The sequence below is a fragment of the Vitis riparia genome, chromosome 11 (genome assembly GCF_004353265.1).
Source record: "Vitis riparia cultivar Riparia Gloire de Montpellier isolate 1030 chromosome 11, EGFV_Vit.rip_1.0, whole genome shotgun sequence".
NCBI lineage: Eukaryota > Viridiplantae > Streptophyta > Magnoliopsida > Vitales > Vitaceae > Vitis > Vitis riparia.
The window spans coordinates 1,772,463-1,782,832 of record NC_048441.1 but is presented as its reverse complement, the minus strand read 5'-3'; the positions used below and the strand labels follow the sequence as shown (position 1 = coordinate 1,782,832).

At 34.6% G+C, this 10,370-nt stretch overlaps 1 protein-coding gene across 2 annotated transcripts; it reads left to right on the top strand.

The window, feature by feature from the left end:
- The first annotated feature begins 238 nt into the window (after window positions 1–238).
- On the top strand, window positions 239–9,578 carry LOC117925549 (homogentisate phytyltransferase 1, chloroplastic-like). Of its 2 annotated transcripts, none has more exons than XM_034844587.1 (13): window positions 239–557; window positions 1,348–1,389; window positions 3,043–3,302; window positions 3,461–3,544; window positions 3,643–3,717; window positions 4,051–4,134; window positions 4,877–4,966; window positions 5,946–6,047; window positions 6,218–6,313; window positions 7,570–7,641; window positions 7,752–7,847; window positions 8,836–8,940; window positions 9,318–9,578. In XM_034844587.1, the coding sequence occupies exons 1-13, from the start codon at window positions 500–502 to the stop codon at window positions 9,357–9,359; spliced, it is 1,206 nt and encodes a 401-aa protein (XP_034700478.1). In that variant the 5' UTR covers window positions 239–499; the 3' UTR covers window positions 9,360–9,578. The 2 variants fall into 2 exon arrangements, with proteins under 2 accessions (XP_034700478.1, XP_034700476.1); XM_034844585.1 differs by having other exon boundaries at window positions 240–557; window positions 3,028–3,302.
- The last annotated feature ends 792 nt before the right edge of the window (window positions 9,579–10,370 follow it).

Here is a 10,370-nt window from a genome sequence, read left to right as displayed (position 1 = left end):
TTTTAAATTAGTAATAATTTTTTTATTTTACAAAATTTTAAATAATGATTTTTTAAAATTATTCTCAAAAATTATTTTTAATATTTTTTTTTAAAATACTTTTCAGAACACAACCCTGTTTGTCGAATATTTAATTTTTTTTTTATTTTTTAATTTCCAGAGCGCATAAAACTATTTTAAAAATCCGTGTGGGTCTTAGTAGGTTTTGCTGTACAAAGCCTGAGGAGAGTCCAGAGCCTGAGGGGAGTTGCTGTGAGAAGGACAAAAGCTCAGTCGTGTGGTCCACACTCTGTATTCCCACTTCATCAGTCGCATACTCTTCCTTCCTTGTTCCATTCGAACACTTCAAAGGGCCAAGGGTTCTTCGTCTTATAATTTAGTAACAAATACATCCAAGGAGGCCAGGACCCAGGTTAGAGAGACTTTTTGTTTTCTGGGTCTTGTTATAAAGAGGGAAAACTGGTGGGAATCTCCGTTGCATTCACTTTTGAAGAGACCCATGGATTCTATGCTTATTGGGTCCTTTCCGCGACCTTGTTCCTCTTATGTTTCCAGTGGTATGGGCTTGACTCTTGCTCTGGCTTTCGATGTGCTGATGATTGATTTTCGTTTCGTAATTCTGGGTATCGTTTGGTTGCATATTTGAAGTGGTACATGATTGTAGTGTGGCTATCTTTTTAATTCTTCATAGATTCTTGGTTTTTAAATGTTCATACACAGAAAATACATATCCTATACTTCACTTTTCTTCTGCAGATTCTCCTTTCTTGGGCATCTGACTCCCTCTGTTTGTTTAGCTTTATGTTTTTTTTCCTTTCAAAGTAAAAAAAAATAAAAAAAATCGCATTAATTTGTCTGTTGGGTTGGTTTGGTTTCAAATTATCACTGGAGTGAGAAATCTTTAATTGTACGAGTACCTTGGTGATGACTCAAATTCTTTTTCCTTTTTTATTTCTTTTATTTTTTGAATAGATGTATTTTCTATGCTGGAACATTTCTCACAGGGTTCCCCTTTGCTTGTTCTGGAATTTATGCATTTTTGGGTATGATTCAAATTAGGAGAAAAAAAAAGAGGCAAATCTCTACTTTTCATCATTGAAAAATTCATGGGCAAAGAAGTTCAAGCACAGAATAATTTTATCTACGCTGGTATATTCCATCTGGGTGTTTTCCATTTTCTTTTCTTGGCTACTTGACTCAGTGTTTTTAACTTTTTCATTTTCTAAATTCATGCATTCTTGGGTGTGTCATTGAGATTCTTATCCAAAAGAAAAAAATCTGTGTTACCAGACATCATGGTGCGTTTGTTTTTCTCATGCATATTTATTGATTGTATTGTCGGTGCAGATGACTGGAGAATTGTCAAATTCAAGCTGGGCCATTCTCCAAGTATGACTTTTCCTTTCCCTATCATAATTAAAATTTTGGTTGTCTTTCATCCTCTGCCAATTAAATATGTCCCTTACTGAGTGATAGCGACAAGAAGTTCTAGATTTAGTTTGCAAGCTCACATCTGCTTGAACTATATACTATATGAGCTGAATGCCGAATTAACTTTTTACGCATGGGGCTATTGGGCTATCTGTTTATCTGTTTATTTGTTTATTTGTTTTTTCGGAAATTGTTTATGCGGTTATATTGTTCTGAAGTTTTGGAAGTGTAGCATGTGCTATGTACCATAATTACTGTAACTTGCTTTATAAGGCTACGATGCCACAAAAAAGCATCTACATTTTCTCTTGCTACTTAATACTACAGCAAGTTCAATGACACTATATCAAAAAACATAAAATGTAAGGAAAAACAATTTTCTGGCGGAAACACTTCATTAAAGGAAAAAATGGATTGAATATTTTAAGAATTTTACAGATGATGTAGGACCAGTGAACTGAGCTCCACTTGATCAGGATGGTTCGAAGAGATGATTGTTTTAATTATAATGGGTCAAGTTGAAGTTGTATGATGTGGCCCATCTGAAGTGGTTTCTATGTTGATGGTCGTTGTATAATCTGGCCCACCTGAAGCGGTTTCTGTGTTTGATGGTCTCAGATTATCTCTGGGAACTGGTGTGAAGGTGGCTTTAGCAAGAGTAGTTCTGAAAACCAGAGAGAAATGCGTGTTATTTTTACGAAGGGGGTACTGAGCCACGCCAATGCCTCATTGAAGCTGTAATTAGCCGAAGTGAAGAAGTTTTAGGAAATTGTCCTTGAGAAATGAAACCGTTGAGCTGAGGATTGGATTTGGTGATGATTCTCTTTGATGAAGGGTTGACATTCTGAAACTCATTGTATAACAGACCATTCTGTGTATAATTGTTTGCATCTAATGGGAGGTGACCAGGGCCTTGGTTCATTTGGGTTCTTTCATCAGTGTGTTTGCACTGATCGTCACCCTCCCTAATTCAATGTGAACTATTCTAAGTTATATATGGGCATTAAAGTTGATCTCATGTACTTTGCAGTTAAATATACAAGTGCTTAGTTTGTGATTTTTTTTTCTTTTGGGTTGTGTTGGTGGGTGGGTGTGGGTGTGTGTTGGGGAGTGGACAGGGATGCTTTGTGTTTGGCTGTTAGTTGAACTTGAGTGCCAAAACACTCTTTCCCTAACAATCTTGTGTTATGGTTTGTATGTAGAAAAAGGGTCAATGCCTCTAATTGATTTTGTAAAGTGGGTGAGATCTAGCTGAGGGAGAGAGTAGTTATTTTTTGTCTTCTCTCTCTTTTAGGTAACATCTTTTAGTACCAATTGTACACATCTTGTGTACCTTGGTGTATAGCTTCACTTTTTGATATTTATAATATTTTCTTATTTTCTTATTGAAAAAAAAATCTTTTTATTTAACTTTTCCATATTGAGCAATACAAAATCTCTAGGTGGGTGAGCTATGTGTAGATTATTCCTACAGTTCATGTGGATTATGCCTAGGTTGCTATGCTGACAAAGTTTCCCCTTTACTCTTTATGCTATAATTCTGTTTTAGTCTTCAATGGCCACAATTTGTCATCATTCCAGTCTCTTGGATGATAGGTTCCTATGTTCCAGTCCAGATTTCGAGGAATGGAGCAGGAAGATCTTATACTGTGAGCTTCCAGCAGCATCTTACAAAGCATCATGTTAGAGGTATTCAGGAAGGATGCACATTCTACAAGAGATGGAATACAAAGTATGTGGTGAATGCGGCCTCTGGACAACCTCTTGAATCTGAGCCTGGAGCTTCTAGTCCAAAGAGCACTTGGACACCTGTGAAAAATGCCTTAGATGCTTTCTACAGGTTTTCACGGCCTCACACAGTGATAGGCACAGTTAAGTTCAATTTTGATAAACAAATCCTGCAAAGTTACATATTCGTTCTGAATCTTTACCCATTTCTATGTGTGAACTTTATTTGTGAATCGGATTCATTTGGATGGATTTTGCAATTCCCTTTTTTAACTAGTACTGAAGACTTTTTTTCAAGCAGGCATTAAGCATAATCTCAGTTTCCCTCCTCGCAGTCGAGAGACTTTCAGACTTTTCTCCATTATTCTTTACTGGGGTCTTGGAGGTAATGCTCCAAGTTTTTTTATCAATGTAAACAACATATTGCTTTATACTTATTATATATGACTGTTACAATTTGACTCTCTCTAATATTTTTTTCAGGCAGTGGTAGCTGCCCTCTTAATGAATATTTACATTGTTGGTTTAAATCAGATATCTGACATAGAGATAGACAAGGTAAGATCATTTTAAAGAATGGGACTGCCTCCTGTTAGACCTTATGGGCACGCCCGCGCGCACACACACACATATAAAATTGTTGTTGCGATTGTTGGTTTGGGAAACTGTCAGGTATGAGTTACCTGATGGAAGGTGCTTCTCCATTTGTACCATGCCCTGTGGTACCCAAGTGATAAAAGAAATATGTTTCCGGATAAATTATCCAACAAGTCTTGTAGCTCCACGTTTAACTATTTTTCCAAGTGCCCTTCTCAGACTTCTTGTACTTTGTACACTTGGAATTTGCTTGGACTTTGTAATGGTAATTGTTGGGTGCCTGTCTTATTTCAGGTTAACAAGCCATATCTTCCATTGGCATCAGGGGAATATTCTGTTGGAACTGGTGTTGGAATTGTCACATCTTTTGCCTTTATGGTATCAAAATTTTATATTATTCCTCTTAGTAGCTCCGGTAAAGGTTGATTGAGTTCAGTTTTACAGTCATGGCAGTGGCATGGCTCTTCCATGTTGTGCATGTGAGCAACAAACCTTCTTCCATGGCAGTGGCATGGATCTTCCTTGTTGTTAAGAACTAAAGAAGAGGATGCCTCAAGCCATTCTGGCTACAATTGTTAGTTACCAAAATAAAAGATTTCTAGTTGCATTCCTTGATCTTCTATTTTAATAATTTGTTTACCTTCTTTTGTTAACATGTAAGCATTTCGACCAATTTTTATGAGTCTGGAAAATACTAACACTAATATGATTTGTGGAAGGATAATCAAAGAGAGAAAAGAAGCTGCTTTCCCTATCGCCTTATCTTATTTGTAGATCTGATTTCCACCCTTCAGTACCTACTTGACCCCATTAACAAATCAGGATTTTTCTTTAAACAGATTAACGTAATCCTTTTGTGGATCTAAGTTATCCTTGTTCATTAGACCTGCAATATCTATTCACCAAAATGCCCTAGGGTTAAAGAAACTCAAGGAAATAGGTTGGTTGACTACCTTTTAAAATGTAATATGGATCAAGTGTAATGTATCATTCATTAGATAATCTGTTCCTCTTCTAATTAATTTGGTTAGTCAAATTATATTTTTCCCATGATTTAGAAATTTGAGCATCACATCTTGACTAAAAGGATATGCTAATTATCTCATTTCTTTCTTTTCAGAGTTTTTTGGTTGGATGGATTGTTGGTTCATGGCCGCTATTTTGGGCTCTTTTTGTTAGTTTTGTGCTTGGAACTGCATATTCCATTGATGTGAGTTGGTTATAGTAGCTAATAATGGTTCGTTTATTTATTTATTTCCATGACGGGTGGCTGGATGAAGATAGTTGAGTATTTGTTACTCATAAACTGTGTTTGTGTGTGTATATTAATCTTGATCGTAACTACACCTGTTGAAAAACATTTTGGTCTTTCACTTCCCAATATGTTTTTTTTGAGGGGTTCACATTTAACAAAACCTACCATTGGATAATGTCTCCCTCATGCCCATTATACTTGCCAAATATCAACTTGATCAGAGATCAAAGCGCTGTCCCATCCATATAGACTCTCAAGTAGAATCTTACATTAAATTGTTATATATGTGTGTTTACGTGTATGAAATATTTAGAAATTAGATGGCTGCCAGTTTCCTATCAAGTTAATATTTGGCAAGGACGACTAGCATGAGGTGGGTATCAGATGATTATGAACTTTGTAAAAGGTGGAACCACAAAAAGTTTTTGAGGGATGTAAGAATAAGAAGTTTTAACACTAAAATATGCTTTGATCTTGACCTCACTCTCTCTGTCTCTGTCTCTCTCATTTTAAGCATTATATACATGAGACAACTCTTAGACCCTGATAAATTGAAACTGAACTTCAAATGGAGTGGGCTCTCTCTCACTCTGCCTGTCCATGCCTGTGTTGTATGTTTGTACATGCACATGCTTAGACACAAATGCGATCCTCCTTTTCCCCACCAGCCTCTGTTTTTTTTAAGTATCATGGTGAATAAACCATCTGCTAATTTTTCTCAGATCCAAATTGCCACCATTTTCACCAAATTTTTCTTGTTTAACTTATAGAAGTTATATGGATAAACTGTTTGTGAACATGGATATCCATACATCAACTAATCTCATCAGCTCTTGAGGCTTTTGATATCAGACATATACATGGATCACTCTCTGACCAAGAGAAGGGGAGAAAAGGATCTCTGCTTTTCTGAATCATAGTTTGTTATTTTCAGTTGCCACTCTTGAGATGGAAGAGATTTGCTCTGGTCGCAGCAATGTGCATCCTTGCTGTTCGGGCAGTGATCGTTCAAATTGCATTTTATATGCACGTGCAGGTTCTTTTGTGCATTATATTTTTCATTCTTGTATAATATACATGGTCTTTTTTCTTTTCTTCTTTAATAAATGCTACTTTTATTTAGAAATCATGGTATCTGTGTAATAGCACTAGCACAGCTGGTGTTGTTCAACACTATGACCTCACTACTGTACATAAACTTTCCAGACTTTCGTGTATGGAAGACCAGCAGTCTTTTCAAGGCCTCTGATTTTTGCTACCGCATTCATGAGCTTCTTCTCAGTTGTTATAGCCTTGTTTAAGGTAAATGCATTTAGTTTTTCATTTCAGAATTGTGGGCAATTAAGGTTTATTAGGAAGGGTGGCTATCATTGTTAACTACGAAAAGCATTGGGTAGTTTCATGAACTTTTCTGAACTGGGCTTAAGTTTACAGATTAGTAAATACGTAAAACATTTATGCATCAATGACTCCACTCTTACATGAAATGGGCATAACTATCAGTTTGTTGCTAATATTGTCTGAGCATAAAAGTCTCAGAACCTTTGGTGGTGGTGGTGGTGTGGGGGGAGGTGTTGGGGAATGTTTCGGTTGGTGATTTTGGGCTAGTGAAGGAAAGGGTACCAAAATCAGACAAAACCATACTGGAATGCTACCTACTGAGCATCCCACAAAATAGCAAGGTGGATTCCTGATAAGAGAAATGTGAGGCCATGTTTCCCACATCCTAGAATGTGCTTGTTTGGAAATCTATTGTGCTCATCTGAACGAACCGTAACCACCTGAAATCAGACCTGTTGATGTGCCGTCCTTATGTAGTGGTGTCCCCACATAGTATTATTATTTCTTCAAAAAGTTAAGGCCCTGCTTGGAAACTGGTTTTTTATTAGTTAAAAAAGTTTTAACTGAAGACAGATTTTTGAGAATTTATTGTAAAACTTGGTGGTTTTTTAGAACAAATTGGAGTGTTTTGGGTTGTTTTGGTAGAGTGTTCTAAGAAACAGTTAAAAACATGGAGAATAAGTTTGGAGCTTTTACATGATAGATAAATGTGCAGTGTCTTTGCAAAGAATAATCTGAGAAAACTGTTATTACATTTGAATTATTAAATATAATTTTATTCTTGAAAACTGGTTTTAAGAACTGTTTTCAAAAACTTATTTTTGAGAACAACTTTTGAAAACATTGTCAAACAGGCTTCAAGTTTCCTTGACTGCTTTTGGGAGTATGTTTAGCAAAGTTGTATAAAATTCTATTCCCCATAGAAAAAGAAAAAGGTGGGGCTAAGAAATAAGGAGAACAGTATGCCTTTTCTTGGTAAATTGATGAATCCTAAAGCTTGAATGCCACTGGAGATTAGAAAAGCAAAAGAAAATATTTTTTGCATGATTTTCGAGAATTAATTATAGAGAAGCGAAAAGGAAAGAGAAAATGTCTTTAACTTTTTATTTATTTTTGTCCATTTTTTATTCTTTCGTCGTTTGGTTTTGGTCCAATAGATACTGCATTTCTGAATTAACAGGAGCTGATATTCAGTTTTAACTCTTGGTTGTTTGTAGGATATACCTGATATTGAAGGGGACAAGATATTCGGCATCCGGTCGTTTAGTGTACGTTTGGGTCAGAAGCGGGTTAGTCATCAATACATACATGCTCACTAAATGCAAAATACCGAAAAATAAAAGGAACCGTTTAATTAATATATTCATTTCTTTGGCTGAGCCATACTTACCTTGGGCAGGTGTTTTGGATTTGTATTTTGCTACTTGAAATGGCTTATGGTGCTGCAGTTTCAGTTGGAGCAACATCTTCCTGCCTTTGGAGCAAACTCGTCACGGTAAACCGTTCACCCCCTCAGCTTCTCTTCTCTTGCCAATTAGACTAAAGTGATTTCAGGTTCATCTCCAAATAATTTGAGGAAACATATCTTAATGGCTTATTGTATAGTTAAAATATTAATAGCTATGATAGCAATAAGTAGCATTTGATATATTGCTACTTATTAGGTTTTGGTATATCTTGTTTCGATTTCTTGGGACATAGCATTTGATTGATTTTAGCTTTGAAAACCTTGTTTCTATAGAAATAACTGTTGCCTGTGAAGTCAACCACATTCCAGGAGCAATATTTTACCTTTTTAGGATGATCAAATAACTGCTGCACATGATTTAGTGTACGAGTTAGTAATCTTTATTCTCTACGTGAAACTTACCCTAAGGGTTTTGATTCAAAAAAATAAATTTTAATTATTTGTCGACGTTTCAACTTTCCTAGAAGCTTAGTTATGATTTAGTTGAACAATGTATATCATGTTCCAACACCTTCCTCATGTGCGGTTCCATACCCTTCATGGGAAACAAAGACAATACTAGCTTCAGACCATCACATATCTGTGATCACAACCAGAGTTCTGATACCATATTGAATTACGGACCGTTAGGATTTAGGCTCATAATGTTTATCAAACTCTAGCATCATCAATTAATAAAAATATACACCATGTTTAGGATAATTTTACAATTAAAACTATTTTTTCAAATTGCCATCATCTGACAGTTTTAACTTCTTGAAACTTGCCATTGCCATTTTTGTTGAAGAAATATTTCTTCCATAGAATACATGCAGGATATAAAGAGGGCAGATTCCTTTATGATGTCATACATGATCAGATTATTTTTAAAAGAACATGTGGTAGTTGTTTCCACAGAAACAAACTAAAACTGATTAGATGTTATGTGATCGATGATATTTGTGTTATTTTATATTCAAAATTTGGAGTAGTGAAGTCAAGATTATGATTCACTCCTTTCTTTCCACTGGTCTAGGTGTTGGGACACGCTGTTTTGGCTTCTATTCTTTGGACCCGAGCCAAGTCTGTTGATCTAAAGAGCAAGGCTGCAATAACATCCTTCTACATGTTTATATGGCAGGTAAACTTTTATCATTCTTATTGACCGTAAATCCTGCAGGAAATATTTTGTTCTAGTTTAACAGCTGCAGGAAATAATGCTTTTTTGTAATTTTGTTGCTGTAGTTGCTCGAGCAAAACCTAATCCAACTCCATCCAGCTTTCTTTTTCGATATCTCAATTATTTGTTTATGCTTTTTAAGCTCTGTTTTCATATTGTTTTTGTAGTCGTTGATCAAACTGGTTTGATTCTTTTTTGTCGGATTTCAACCTAGAACCTCCCATAAACCCTCTCCAACCCTAGGGCAACCCAACCCATTACTAGCTATGCATGCAAGTTGTCTCAATTTTTTTTGTGTAATGATTCAACAGCTGAGTACTTCTGCTTGCCTCTTGCAGCTCTTTTACGCTGAGTATTTTCTGATCCCACTTGTCAGGTGAGTTTTCCGGGAAAATTTGCAGAAGGGGGTCTGATTGTTCAGATGATGTTCCTCTTGGAAGAAGTTACCAAAACTGTTTGGAATGTTGTTGTTATGGTAGATATTGTGGGTGAAATTGGAATTTTCATCAGACTTATAAAATCGGCTACAATCTGTGTATTTTCTGACAAATATGTATATATTTTCCGCACAATAAAAATCTTCAAACCTTTAAATAAAATCTTTAAGTTTTTTATGAACATTTTCAAATATGTAATTCTTCCATGAAATTTTTCATTTGAAAATCTTTATTTTTTTTCTTAGCATTTCCCTTTTAAGTTTTCTGAGAATCAAACATAACCCTTACTTCTTAGAGCTTTCGGGTCTATTTGATAACTATTTTTGAAAATAATTATGAAAAATAGTTTTCAAGAATAGTTCTAAAAAATTATTCTATCTTGTAGAATAAAAGTTTGTTTGGAAATCTAAGGTTATGTTGGACCGTATTTTTGAAACTTGTGTTATCAAAATTGTTTTTAAAATTGGTTTATGTTTTTCTTTTGTTTTTGAAAACAGGCGAAAACAACTTGTTTTCTAAAAATTGTTTTTTATTTTATTTTGTTTTTAAAAATTATTTATAGAGAACAATGGTCAAATAATGTTAAAAATTTTAAAATAGTTTTTTGTTATTTAGAACAATGTTTTTAATAGTTTTAAAAATGATATTTATGTCTAATATTTTATTTTTAATTATTCTACATTATTATTTTTTAAAACAATAGAAAATAACTAAAAAAAAATGTTTTTTTTTTAAATATTTTATTTTTGTTCTTAATAATAAAAAATAGAAAATAGTTTTTAGTTTTCTGTTTTACTGATTTTGTTGGTACAAAAAAATATTCTAAAATGAAGTCATCAAACATGTCCTTCCCTCGTTTCCCTGTTCTAATAATTGAAGAATGAGAATAAGAATTAAAACGGAGGGGTTTGTCTTTTTCTTTTAAGGGGATTATGACTTTCCCATAAATTCCAA

Coding starts and splice junctions, on each gene's coding strand:
- LOC117925549 (XM_034844585.1), top strand. CDS start 500: ATGGATTCTATGCTTATTGGGTCCTTTCCGCGACCTTGTTCCTCTTAT. Junction 3,545..3,642: donor TCTTTACTGGGGTCTTGGAG/GTAATGCTCCAA, acceptor TATTTTTTTCAG/GCAGTGGTAGCTGCCCTCTT. Junction 6,048..6,217: donor CATTTTATATGCACGTGCAG/GTTCTTTTGTGC, acceptor TAAACTTTCCAG/ACTTTCGTGTATGGAAGACC.